Here is a 14,413-nt window from a genome sequence, read left to right as displayed (position 1 = left end):
AAACTGTGAATCTGGACACTCTGGCACCCATAAATAGATTACAGTGTCGAGCTGTAGCCCTGTGCCTCAGGACCTCACAAAGGATATCAAGATGGGTGTTTTAATGCTTTGCACTTTTTAATTATTTAATTAATTGCACTTTGCATGTAATTATATTACATTTGATAAAGGGGGCTAACCCCTTCAGAAGCAGTCAGCACTACACAATAAAACTGCTTTCGGATAAGCTGTTGTTTCTCCTACTCTTTTTCTACTCTTTACTATTGATTGTTGTTCTCATAGCAACCAGTAGGTGGGGCATGGGAGAACTTTTAGCAATACAGGTGTCAGGGAGCTATTATCTTGCTACCTTCCCACTGGTTTGTTGATAGGCTGCTGTGGGGGAAAGGGAGGCGGGTTAATATCACTCCAACTTGCAGAGCTGCAGTAAAGTTAACAAGTCACATGACTGAGTCGTTGTAGATAATAAACTTGGCTGTAGCAAGCAATGCCAGGCAGCAGCTGCAAAGGCAAACAGGGGTCTGAGCTGTATTATATGGGGCATAGATTCACGGGAGGAGGGGGTTATTCTTCCCCTTTACAGAGCGCTGGTAAGGCCCCATCTAGAATATGCTGTTCAGTTCTGGTCTCCAGTGCTCAAACGGGACATTATTGAGCTAGAGAGGGTCCAGAGAAGGGCAACTAAGCTGGTAAAGGGTATGGGAAGTCTCAGTTATGGGGAAAGTCTGGCCAGGTTGGGTCTGTTTACACTGGAGAAGAGGCGCTTAAGGGGGGACATGATAACTATGTATAAATATATAAGGGGATCATATAATAACCTCTCAAATGTTTTATTTACCTCCCTCCCCGAATCAGTCGTAGTGGCTGAGACATTATTTAGCTTTAAGAAGGAGTTAGGTGGAGATAGCTCTTAGTACAAGTTGCCCCAGGGATTGGGCCGATTGCCATCTTGGAGTCAGGAAGGAATTGGGCAGATTAGAGAGGCTTCAGATGGGGGTTTTCGCCTTCTTCTGGACCAACTGGCAGTTAGGCAGGTTATATATAGGCATTATGGTTGAACGTGATGGACCTACGTCCAACTTAGAATGTGGTTAGCCCCATGTCCAATTTCAAAATTAAATCTAAAAAAATCTGTTTGCTCTTTCGAAAAACAGATTTCAATGCAGGATTCTGCTGGCGAAATGCTGTTTAAAACAAAATGGAGGCCAGTTCCACCAACAAAGCAAAGTAACTCAGGATATGGCTAGTGGATTGTGCACATTTATTAATTAAGCAGAACATAGGAACCAAAAAAAAGGCAGAAATAAAGAAGGTCCAGCTGGTTTAGTTTTACCCCTTTCCCAAGAGGAGCTCCCTCATCTGTATAGGATTGGTGCTCCACCTTTATTGGTTTCTTCTTCAAGTGGTCTAGTCAAATAGCTTGGTTTTCCCCCTTTCCCCAGAGGAGCTCCCCCATCTGTATATCATTGGTGCTCCACCTTTATTGGTTTCTTCTTCAAGTGGTCTAGTCAAATAGCTTGGTTTTCCCCCTTTCCCCAGAGGAGCTCCCCCATCTGTATATCATTGGTGCTCCACCTTTATTGGTTTCTTCTTCAAGTGGTCTAGTCCAATGGCTTGGTTTCCCCCCTTTCCCCAGAGGAGCTCCCCCATCTGTATAGGATTGGTGCTCCACCTTTATTGGTTTCTTCTTCAAGTGGTCTAGTCAAATAGCTTGGTTTTCCCCCTTTCCCCAGAGGAGCTCCCCCATCTGTATAGGATTGGTGCTCCATCTTTATTGGTTTCTTCTTCAAGTGGTCTAGTCCAATACAAATTCAAGAAATCTGTGCTGGAATGAAGAAGAGCTTCAGTATGTGACCAGCAGAATGAGTGAAAGTGGGATGAGGAGGCTGGAGATACATCTGGTTGATGCTTCACTAGCAGGAGTAGCAGCAGCAGGGCGTAAATTCTCAGAGGCCCTGGGATCATTCTGTACAATCCAATCAGAAAAGGATGGGACTAAAGTGTTTACCCCAGGGCGGTTTGGTAGTCCACAACCTGCTGCAAAGCTCACCACCCCAACCAAGTACCACAACCCGTCCTTCTGACAAGAAACTGGTCCTCCAGAGTCCCCCTGAAATAGAAATTGGAATTCATAAATATATTGCTTAATATCAAGGTAGATAGGCATTTGGAAAACTCAACTTAGGCCAACAGGGCAAAATGACACCAAATGGAGCAAAAGTTGATGCAAAAGATAAGTCAGAAACCATCAGAAGGCGACAGTTGACATACAAGCAGAGGCCTCATTGTAATGAGGACCTAGAAAAACAGTCCCAAATTGTGGGTGTTTGAACGGAACAGGGTGTTTTTTTTGGCCAGATCCGGGCATGGTCACATGACCTATCTAGATAAGTACTTTTTTTAACACAGGTCCTGATTCTACTCAGTTGGAAGGGCTCACTGCCCTAGGAGGCAGAATAACCTGGGTGCCTTTGGGGTAGGGGCCCTGCCAATTAAATAGCGATGGGCCCTATCACTCATTTCTGGGTGGCCATTGGTGGCTCCGGGTTTCCTAACAAAAGGATATCATCTGTTTTCTCCTGACTCCCAGCCACTAGATTAAATGTTACTTTTCAGGACGGAGAAAGGTAATTAGGCCAAACAAAATGAAGACCAATGGCAAAATCGCCTCAGACTCCATAAAATACAAAAGCAAAAGTTCAAGATGAACTGCCCATTTAAATATCCCCTTATAGTGTTAGAGAAGTGGTTTATTGATTGATTTATTGTGTAATATCAGAAATAGGGATGGGTGAAATGTTTTGCCAGGCATGGATTCGCGGCGGTCGTGGGTGTCAAAAGAATAGCTGCACGACAAAACAATAGCCGCGGGCGACGAAATAATAGCCGCTGGTGACGTAATAATAACCGTGGCCGACGAAATAATAGCAGCGCGACAAAAGAATAGCCGCGGGCAACAAAATAATAGCCGCGCAACAAAATAATAGCCGCGGGCGACAAAAGAATAGCCGCAGGCGACAAAATAATAGCCACGCAACGAAATAATAGCCGCAGGCAACAAAAGAATAGCCGCAGGCGACAAAATAATAGCCACGCAACGAAATAATAGCCGCAGGCAACAAAAGAATAGCCGCAGGCGACAAAATAATAGCCACGCAACAAAATAATAGCCTCGGGCGACAAAAGAATAGCCGCAGGCAACAAAAGAATAGCCGCGGGCGACAAAAGAATAGCTGCAGGCGACAAAATAATAGCCACGCAACTAAATAATAGCCGCGGGTGACAATTTTTTTTTGACGCGTGACATTTTCGCCGTTTCGCAAATCTTTTGAAAGATTCGCAAATTTTTTGGCGAAGCAAAACGGGACAGATTCGCTCATCACTTATCAGAAATATTGTATTCTCTAGGCACAAAACTTTGGCATTGACTCATGACCTGGCCATAGGACTACTGAGTGGCATCTAATATTGTTATGGGGGGGGTAGTATTCCATATATATTGTTATTACAGCAGTATGACCCACCTGGCAGGCACCCATTCCTCCCTGGGGGATCCCTGTGCATATCATGTCATTGCGAATCTCCGCCTGGGCCGCACCCCCTGCATACGTGTGATACGATTTGTTACATTTATTTGCAGCAATCAGTGGCAAGGTCACCTCCTGCAGAGTTCTGGGGTCCGGCAAATTGGCTACCAGAGGGAAAAAAAACATTTCACATATGATTAGAGAGGAACAGTGTAATGTATTGGGATCTTTTTTTCTACAAAAAGAGGGATGGTCCTCCAGGGCCAGTGGGCAAATTTATGCAAGAAGATCAGCCAATGAAAGGACTTCCTGCTCATTTTACACCTGGCTCTCTTCTTGATTTCATACAATCTTAGACAATTCATTTACTCTTTTATATTCTCGCCCTGAACACCCCAAACAGCACCAGATCCACTGATCTAAAGGGTTGGTCACAGTAAAAATTGATCAGCAAATATTGCAGTAGGTTAGATAACGAGATGACCTAGTGCTAGTAGGCACGGCTCTCACTGGATAATCATCTTGATGGTGCTTTGGGATGTATGAGTTTTAGTGAATGTTTGTGTCCCCTTCTAGATCATTTTAGGAAACACATTGGCCAACAACACTATTTACAGACCCGATGAGCATTTAGGGCTCTTTTAGGGTTGCAAGGTTCTGGTTTTCGACCAAAATAAATTGTGTGTTGTGTGTGGCCATATCAGCCACTAAAGTGGCAGATATTGCCTATAGGCTATTCCTGTTGTGCCACCTAAATCACTCCCAACTATAGGTCATAGTAATCCTCCTCCCATATCCTATGCCCATCCAGCCACTGTTGTGCAAGAAACAATTATGTTGGGATTCTGGGAATTAATGTGGCATTGTGGGTAAAAAAAGTAAAGAATTGAGCTGTTTTTGGTTTATATACTCAAGGCCGGTGGGACACCAGTGGGCCCTGCCAACCCAGACCTGATCCCCACTTGCCCTCCCCCAATCGTGGCAAAATAATTTATAAGGTGAATTTGAGGGGGAAGGGCTGGGGGAGGGTGAGCGGGCAGAGGCCCCAGAGGGGGTGTGGGAGCCCCTGGGGTAGCAGCCCCAGAGGGCCTCAAAAACCCTGGTCCAACACTGGTACAACCCTGCATATCCACAGACAGGAAGTGGGTTTTACTAGAGCACCTCCCATGGGTCCGCCCCATCTTCTCATGGAAATGAATTGTGAATTGTTTGTGCCAAATGCACCAATGGATGAAAATTCCTGCTGTGCAGCTTTGGTATTGAGCCGAATATACTCACTCCCAAAACTGATATCCCCCCATCCGGTCACCGAGCAATTCTGGCCTTCTGGGAAGGTGAGTCCGGACACGGGGACGCAAATAGGGTAGATGTAGTTGGTCATGTTGACTTCCTTGTCAAGTTCCAAGATGCTGATGTCCCCGCTGTCCGTGTCCTTGGTGTAATTGGGGTAACTGGTGATATTTTTCACTTTCACGCAAACTTCATTTGGATTTGTCTGGTTTAGACTGAAAGACCCCAGGCAAGCGGTGACCGGCAATTGTACCATGCTAAAAACATAAGCGGAAACGCAGATTGGTCATGTGATCGAATATTGTGGAATTAATTACAAGCATAATCCTCAAAAATACTTTAGTAATTGTATATAGTCATATGTACAAAGACAATTAACACTTGATACACCTTGACTCACAGGAGATGCCCCATCTGGAGGTGAACATTGGACCATGGAGACCTGTGACCATTTATATATGTAAAGAGGGAGGGAGGGAGGAGTTATCTGTTACAGGTAGTCATGTTATATATCAGTAAGAACCTACTATAATGGGCTTATTTATCAATTTTCCAATTGGTGAATTCGAGAAAACTCGTTTGAATAAAAAAAACTCAAATATCTTGAATTTGCGAATTTACAAACTCAAAAGAAACTGAAAAAAACTCAAAAATCTTGAACTGAAGATATAACTTGACTTGGCCTAGGACAAATCCCATTGACTTCTACAGAAACTCACAAGCTTTTAGATGCTGAAGTTTTACATTCGAGTTTTCTGATTTTGTCCCTTAATAAATATCAGACTTTCGAGTTTTTGAACCATAATGTGGAAAAAAATCTAACTTGAACATTGATAATTGATCTTGCACGAAGTAAAGACAACACTAAGGGGGTGATTTGTGAACATTCAAATTCAAATTTTTGCCACAATTTGAATTTTTTGCACAAAAACTCACAAATTCGAATTTTATTGTCGAAAACTTCATTATCTGGTATTTATTAAGCAAAAAAAACCTAAAAAAAACTCAAATGTAAAACTTTGGCATCTAAAACCCAGTGAGTTCATGCAGAAATCAAAGGGGAGACACCCTAGGTCAAATTCAAGCCATTTTTTCAATTCAAGATTTTTTTGAGCTTGTAATTTTTGCCAGAATTCAATTTTTTTTTGCACAAAAACTCACAAATTCAAATTATATTGTCGAAAACTTAATTATCTGGTATTTATTAAGCAAAAAACCTAAAAAAAAACTCAAATGTAAAACTTTGGCATCTAAAAACCTGGGAGTTTATGTAGAAATCAAAGGGGAGACACCCTAGGTCAAATTTAAGCCATTTTTTCAATTCAAGATTTTTTTGAGCTTGTAATTTTTGACACAATTCGAATATTTTTGCACAAAAACTCACAAATTCGAATTTTATTGTCGAAAACTTCATTGTCTGGTATTTACTAAGCCAAAAGAACTTAAAAACTCATAAATTCGAGTTATTCAAGTTGACATTATAGTCAAGCAAATTTTTTATATACATTTTTTGATTTTTGATTAAAAAAGTAGGGATGCACCGAACCCACTTTTTTAGTTTGGCCGAACCCACCCAGCAGGATTCAGCAGAATCCCGAACCGAATTAGCATATGCTGATCACTGCCCATTTAACACTTTCTGAATTCTAATTAGCATATGCTAATTTATGCTAATTAGGATTTGCATTCGATTCGGGAGGCACTGCAGATCCGGGTGAAACCGAATCCTTCAAAAAAGCCGAGATTCGGGCAAATTCCGAACCAAATCCAGGATAAAAAAAGTCACAAATTCATTCATTCTATTTTATAAAATAGGTTCGGGATTCGCCGAATCCCGGCTTTTTTTAAGGATTCGGTTTCGGGCGAATCTGTGGTCCCGACCAAATCGAATCCGAATCCTAAAATGGCGAATTTATTTGAAGTAGAAAAAAACCTCTAAAACCTTACAAATTCGAATTTTGTTAAATAAACCCATAAACACACAGATATGTAAGATACACAAGAGCCTTGAATAACCTGCGGGGTATTCCATGAAATCCTTGATCAATGGATGTTATCACTGATATGTGGTGCTTAGTCAAGTCATAGGACTCTACTGTATAGTGGAAGTGGCTGAAAGTAGATGTATGTCTATCAAGTTGACCCTTGATAGACATAAGTCTACTTTCAGCCACTTCCACTATAGAACTCCTACAATAACTATGGATATGTTGCCTTGGATCCTCGTTTATATGTAATTATAATCGTTAGTCAGCCTCTTGCTCTCTACTGAACAATTGGTGGCTTCCAGTCTACTCAACGTGAACAATCAGTGTCGAATCAGTGGTTTCTCCTCAACTTGACTTTGACACATGAAATAATGACACAACCTTCTAGTCCTTCTAGTCCAACCTTCTAGGCCTTCTAGTCCAACCTTTTAATCCTTCTAGTCCAACCTTCTAGTCCAACCTTCTAGTCCTTCTAGTCCAACCTTTTAATCATTCTAGTTCAACCTTCTAGTCCTTCTAGTCCAACCTTTTAATCCTTCTAGTCCAACCTTCTAGTCCAACCTTCTAGTCCTTCTAGTCCAACCTTCTAGTCCTTCTAGTCCAACCTTTTAATCCTTCTAGTCCAACCTTCTAGGCCTTCTAGTCCAACCTTCTAGTCCTTCTAGTCCAACCTTTTAATCCTTCTAGTCCAACCTTCTAGTCCTTCTAGTCCAACCTTTTAATCCTTCTAGTCCAACCTTCTAGTCCTTCTAGTCCAACCTTTTAATCCTTCTAGTCCAACCTTCTAGTCCTTCTAGTCCAACCTTTTAATCCTTCTAGTCCAACCTTCTAGTCCAACCTTCTAGTCCTTCTAGTCCAATCTTCTAGTCCTTCTAGTCCAACCTTCTAGTCCAACCTTCTAGTCCTTCTAGTCCAATTTATTATATTTATAAAATGTCCGCGCATGTGTCTAGTGCCCCCTCCACCTTCAGAACTCAATGCACCCACTTACTTGGTGTTGGAGAAACAATGAGCAGCAGAGATAACGGTCTTGTTATCAATCAGAGTCCCGCCACAGAAATGTGTCCCCTTTGCATCCCTTATGCTGACTTGCCAGGGCCACTTTCCAGGGGTTGAGTTCTGCCCCCCCATAATGCGCTGAAACAACGGAACCTTTCCACAATCTGCAAAACAAAAAGAAACCCCAGATGATGTAGACCAAATAGTCATAGATGCAAACCCGGCACCCAACTGCCCCAGCCAATGACTGGCCTGCGTTACTGCAAATATAATTCCTGGGAAAAACCTTACATCAGCACTTTCATATAAATGAAATTCACTGCAGTGGTGGAAATGTATGGGCTACTGACCTGGGAAGTCCCACAAAGCCAATCATGGCTGGCCATACATGATACATACCGTTGCCTTTAGTGTTTCTTGTTCTTTAATTGCCGTTCTCTAATTGTAGTGTCACGTTCACTGTGCAGCTCCAATTATCTGACTCAATAAAGAAGGACAGATTTTTTTCTATTTGGCTATTTGGCTGAAGGCCAATCCAGTGACATGCCCAAACCAGGAATTCTGTTTATGCTCTTTTCATTTTAAGAATTTTATGAATAACTGTATATATGTACATGTGTGTGTGGTGGAAAGTTCATATATATATATATACAGTATATATAACCCTTCAAATTTAACCTGGGATTTAGTAGCACATTTACTAAACAATAACTAAAAATAACTGTTTTTTTGTTAAAAAACCAGCAGGTAAAATCAAGTACCATTTTCTGTTTCACCCAGTTTCAAGGAGAAGTGTACCCCCCTCATTGTTTTCTGTTTCACCCAGTTTCAAGGAGAAGTGTACCCCCCTCATTGTTTTCTGTTTCACCCAGTTTCAAGGAGAAGTATACCCCCCTCATTGTCTTCTGTTTCACCCAGTTTCAAGGAGAAGTGTGCCCCCCTCATTGTCTTCTGTTTCACCCAGTTTCAAGGAGAAGTGTATCCCCCTCATTGTCTTCTGTTTCACCCAGTTTCAAGGAGAAGTGTATCCCCTTCATTGTCTTCTGTTTCACCCAGTTTCAAGGAGAAGTGTGCCCCCCTCATTGTTTTCTGTTTCACCCAGTTTCAAGGAGAAGTGTATCCCCTTCATTGTCTTCTGTTTCACCCAGTTTCAAGGAGAAGTGTGCCCCCCTCATTGTTTTCTGTTTCACCCAGTTTCAAGGAGAAGTGTATCCCCCTCATTGTCTTCTGTTTCACCCAGTTTCAAGGAGAAGTGTATCCCCCTCATTGTCTTCTGTTTCACCCAGTTTCAAGGAGAAGTGTATCCCCCTCATTGTTTTCTGTTTCACCCAGTTTCATAGAGAAGTGTATCCCCCTCATTGTCTTCTGTTTCACCCAGTTTCAAGGAGAAGTGTGCCCCCCTCATTGTTTTCTGTTTCACTCAGTTTCATAGAGAAGTGTATCCCCCTCATTGTTTTCTGTTTCACCCAGTTTCAAGGAGAAGTGTGCCCCCCTCATTGTCTTCTGTTTCACCCAGTTTCATAGAGAAGTGTGCCCCCCTCATTGTCTTCTGTTTCACCCAGTTTCAAGGAGAAGTGTATCCCCCTCATTGTCTTCTGTTTCACCCAGTTTCAAGGAGAAGTGTATCCCCCTCATTGTTTTCTGTTTCACCCAGTTTCAAGGAGAAGTGTATCCCCCTCATTGTTTTCTGTTTCACCCAGTTTCAAGGAGAAGTGTATCCCCCTCATTGTCTTCTGTTTCACCCAGTTTCAAGGAGAAGTGTATCCCCCTCATTGTTTTCTGTTTCACCCAGTTTCAAGGAGAAGTGTATCCCCCTCATTGTCTTCTGTTTCACCCAGTTTCAAGGAAAAGTGTGCCCCCCTCATTGTCTTCTGTTTCACCCAGTTTCAAGGAGAAGTGTATCCCCCTCATTGTTTTCTGTTTCACCCAGTTTCAAGGAGAAGTGTATCCCCCTCATTGTTTTCTGTTTCACCCAGTTTCATAGAGAAGTGTATCCCCCTCATTGTCTTCTGTTTCACCCAGTTTCAAGGAGAAGTGTATCCCCCTCATTGTTTTCTGTTTCACCCAGTTTCATAGAGAAGTGTATCCCCCTCATTGTTTTCTGTTTCACCCAGTTTCAAGGAGAAGTGTATCCCCCTCATTGTTTTCTGTTTCACCCAGTTTCATAGAGAAGTGTATCCCCCTCATTGTTTTCTGTTTCACCCAGTTTCATAGAGAAGTGTATCCCCCTCATTGTTTTCTGTTTCACCCAGTTTCATAGAGAAGTGTATCCCCCTCATTGTCTTCTGTTTCACCCAGTTTCAAGGAGAAGTGTGCCCCCCTCATTGTCTTCTGTTTCACCCAGTTTCAAGGAGAAGTGTATCCCCCTCATTGTTTTCTGTTTCACCCAGTTTCATAGAGAAGTGTATCCCCCTCATTGTCTTCTGTTTCACCCAGTTTCATAGAGAAGTGTAACCCCCTCATTGTCTTCTGTTTCACCCAGTTTCAAGGAGAAGTGTATCCCCCTCATTGTTTTCTGTTTCACCCAGTTTCAAGGAGAAGTGTGTCCCCCTCATTGATTTCTGTTTCACCCAGTTTCAAGGAGAAGTGTATCCCCCCTCATTGTCTTCTGTTTCACCCAGTTTCATAGAGAAGTGTATCCCCCTCATTGTCTTCTGTTTCACCCAGTTTCATAGAGAAGTGTAACCCCCTCATTGTCTTCTGTTTCACCCAGTTTCATAGAGAAGTGTAACCCCCTCATTGTCTTCTGTTTCACCCAGTTTCATAGAGAAGTGTATCCCCCTCATTGTCTTCTGTTTCACCCAGTTTCATAGAGAAGTGTATCCCCCTCATTGTTTTCTGTTTCACCCAGTTTCATAGAGAAGTGTATCCCCCTCATTGTCTTCTGTTTCACCCAGTTTCATAGAGAAGTGTATCCCCCTCATTGTTTTCTGTTTCACCCAGTTTCATAGAGAAGTGTATCCCCCTCATTGTCTTCTGTTTCACCCAGTTTCATAGAGAAGTGTAACCCCCTCATTGTCTTCTGTTTCACCCAGTTTCAAGGAGAAGTGTATCCCCCTCATTGTTTTCTGTTTCACCCAGTTTCAAGGAGAAGTGTGTCCCCCTCATTGATTTCTGTTTCACCCAGTTTCAAGGAGAAGTGTATCCCCCTCATTGTTTTCTGTTTCACCCAGTTTCAAGGAGGAGTGTATCCCCCTCATTGTTTTCTGTTTCACCCAGTTTCAAGGAGAAGTGTGTCCCCCTCATTGTTTTCTGTTTCACCCAGTTTCAAGGAGAAGTGTCCCCCTCATTGTTTTCTGTTTCACCCAGTTTCAAGGAGAAGTGTATCCCCCTCATCGTTTTCTGTTTCACCCAGTTTCAAGGGGAAGTGTCTGAACACATACCAACTATATAACTATACCAGTATAGCAGCACTATTATTCCACTATAGTAACTGGAATGCAGATGGGTGTCACTGACATACCTCATTACTATGTAACTGGTCCCTGGATATTTTGGGTGACACACCGGCACACACACCCCTATAATTTACCTTTACCAAGTAATTGTTGGCACAACTCCATCCAGACTTACTGCTCCTGTACTCTGCCTATAGCAGTTATTCCATAACTAGTCTGTGCTATCCCTGCTATTCTATCAATCTCCTGCTTTGTCCCTTTCACCCTTTACTATTATTCTTCCCCCCTTCCTCTGCTTGCCCTTGTGGTGGCTTAGGGAACTGCATGTGTTGAGTCCTAGAGATCCCCAGAGATATTAGAGCTTATGGGTGATGTACATTTTAATACATTGTAATGCCCTGATTTCAGTAAATGTATAGCCCATAATAAAATATGCTTGTGACATGTACACACAATAAGGCTTCCCTTCTGAATTCAACTACCATATTGGTAACCAGTTACAGTATCTTCTACTCACCTGCTGCAGCTCTCATAATTCCATAGGTTCCTAAAGAATAAGAAGAAATAAATAAAAAAAAAAAGCAAAAGAGACAATGTATTGTGCAGTATCTATCTATCTATATCTATCTATCTATCTACATCTATCTATCTATCTATCGATCTATATCTATCTATCTATCTATCTATCTGTTTATCCATCTATCTATCTATCTATCTATCTACATCTATCTATCTATCTATCTATCTATATCTATCTATCTATCTATCTGTTTATCCATCTATCTATCTATCTATCTATCTATCTATGTATCTATCTCTATCTATCTATCTATATCTATCTATCTATCTATATCTATGTATCTATCTCTATCTATCTATCTATCTATCTATATCTATCTATCTATCTATTTATCCATCTATCTATCTATCTATCTGTCTATCTATTTATCTATCTATCTATCTATCTATCTATCTATCTATCTATCTATCTATCTATATCTATCTATCTATATCTATCTATTTATCCATCTATCTATCTATCTATCTATCTATCTATCTATCTATCTGTCTATCTATCTATCTATCTATCTATCTATCTATATATCTGTCTGTCTGTCTGTCTATCTATCCCTCTATCTATCTATAAATCTATCTGTCTACCTATGTATCAATATATCTGTATATTTATCTATAAATCTATTTATAAATCAATCTATCTATCGATTATCTATAAGTCTATCTGTCTATCTATCTATCTATAAATCTATCTATCTATCTATCTATCATCTATCTATCTATCTAGCTAGCTATCTATCTATCTATCTAGCTATCTATAATCCTATCTGGCTATCTATCTATAAATCTATCCATCGATTATCTATCTGTCTATCATCTATCTATCTATCTATCTATCTATCATCTATCTATCTATCTATAAATCTATCTATCTGTCTATCTATCCCTCTATCTATCTATCTATCCATCGATTATCTGTCTGTCTGTCTGTCTATCTATCTATCCCACTATCTATCTATCTATCTATCTATTATCCATCGATTATCTATATATCTATATCTATATATCTATTGTTTATTTATCAATCTATGTATTATCTATCATATTCTACAGTATCTAAAGAAGAGGAGAAGAAGAACGTTTAGGAAGCGGAGTAGAGAGTTGAACTCTTAAGAGGAGAAAATGATGGAACAAGGAGGAAAATATTATTTGAAAGTAATGGGAGAAATAATGGGATAATACCAAACCATATGTAAGCAAAAAAAAAATTAGAAATAGAGAAGAGAAAAAACAATGAGGAGATGAGAGAAGCAGACAGAATGGATGTCAAAAAGGCATAAGAGAAGCAGGGGATTTGTCTAGATCTGTTTGGTACCTAAAGATGCCCAGTCTCCATTTCAAGTCAATGACAGTAGGGTCTACAGTAGAGTCATTTTAATGACAAAATAACTTCCCAAAATATCTACTTGCTGTAAATGTTCAACCTCTGTGTGTGTGGAACGTGGAAAGTGTTGGAAGAATAATGAGAAACTGGCCAGTATTGTCTTGGACAAACATTGGTCTTGATGTGCAACCTGGCAGCCTTGGGTCAACTACAGATACCAACGGAGATATTGTCTCTGTAACAGCAGAACAGAACCAGAGCTCCCAGGTTACACCGGGAAATGTAGAGCTTGCCAAGATGGGAGACTGGGAGACTGGCACTTGAGCTCTCTTACATTTTCAAAGTCAACTTTTCTTTTTCCTTTTCTTCTTGTTGTATATATATACTGGGTTTGTTGTATATATTTAAGCATACGGATCAATGTTCCCTATTCTCCAGTGTGTGTCCCTCATCCAAAGTCTTAGCATCAAGTAGAATTACGTCCAAAGCAATTTCTTTTAAAGTAGTAGACCTAATTCTACTAGATTCTGTATATCATGACCTGGATAAATGAGAACCTTCATAGACATCCCAAGATCCACTTACACGTCCCTCTACCAACTAGGTAACTACATAATGGTGCTATTGCTTGGGGTCTATGCCCCATATTTGTACTTTTACCATTTATTTCCAATATCACTGGAACTGACATTGTCAAACGTTTTCAATAAAAATCTACTGAAGCAGAAAAGTGAGAAGAAATAATGAAAAACTGCCAAGAACATTGGTCTCCTAGAGAGTCACTTACCCAAGCTCAGCCAGAACACTGCTCTGATTAAAGAGGCCATCTTCTTGTCTACTCAACACCACCGTGGCCACCAACTAACTCTCTAACACACACATATATATATATATAGCTGTATGGAAATGTTGGTTGTCCTGTTCCTTAATTATTAATAATTGATCAGTGATAATCAAGGAGGACGTTTAATTATACATTGGTATCATACTCAACATTCCATTCTCTGTAGGACTTGATTCACACATTTGCAAATTTTTTGGCAAGGTGAAACTGGACAGATTCGCTCATCACTACTCACACTTCTACTGTCTATCTAATAAAAGGTCCTAAGGATATTCCCACCATTTCTTTGCTGAGTGCTCTGGCTGAGACTCCATTGGTTGCTTGTACATTGCATCATCAATGCTTATCATTTCCAAAGTTTATCACCTAAAAAGTGCTTAGGAGTATAAGGGATGTGAAGGGGTTATCATTCCCTTTAGTGATGTGTGGGATGGGCCAAAACCTATATTGGAGGGTCACGGGTGGGT

At 40.8% G+C, this 14,413-nt stretch overlaps 1 protein-coding gene across 1 annotated transcript; it reads right to left on the bottom strand.

Moving 5' to 3' along the window:
* Positions 1-1,238: 1,238 nt before the first annotated feature.
* LOC116407688 (serine protease 33-like) lies at positions 1,239-13,974 on the bottom strand. Its single transcript, XM_031893527.1, has 6 exons — positions 13,890-13,974; positions 11,720-11,749; positions 7,797-7,968; positions 4,806-5,074; positions 3,525-3,691; positions 1,239-2,110 (listed from the first exon to the last, which is right to left on the bottom strand). The coding sequence occupies exons 1-6, from the start codon at positions 13,927-13,929 to the stop codon at positions 1,844-1,846; spliced, it is 945 nt and encodes a 314-aa protein (XP_031749387.1). The 5' UTR covers positions 13,930-13,974; the 3' UTR covers positions 1,239-1,843.
* Between the last annotated feature and the right edge of the window lie 439 nt (positions 13,975-14,413).

Source organism: Xenopus tropicalis, chromosome 9, assembly GCF_000004195.4.
Source record: "Xenopus tropicalis strain Nigerian chromosome 9, UCB_Xtro_10.0, whole genome shotgun sequence".
NCBI lineage: Eukaryota > Metazoa > Chordata > Amphibia > Anura > Pipidae > Xenopus > Xenopus tropicalis.
The sequence above is the reverse complement of the archived record's forward strand: the minus strand, read 5'-3'. Positions and strand labels throughout refer to the sequence as shown.

Excerpts from the sequence above, each read along its gene's own strand:
- LOC116407688 (XM_031893527.1), bottom strand. The coding sequence starts at position 13,929 with ATGGCCTCTTTAATCAGAGCAGTGTTCTGGCTGAGCTTGG. Across the intron at positions 11,750-13,889 it reads AGTGTTCTGGCTGAGCTTGG|GAACCTATGGAATTATGAGA; the intron begins GTAAGTGACTCT and ends CTTATTCTTTAG. Across the intron at positions 2,111-3,524 it reads GAGGAATGGGTGCCTGCCAG|GGGGACTCTGGAGGACCAGT; the intron begins GTGGGTCATACT and ends TTTCTATTTCAG.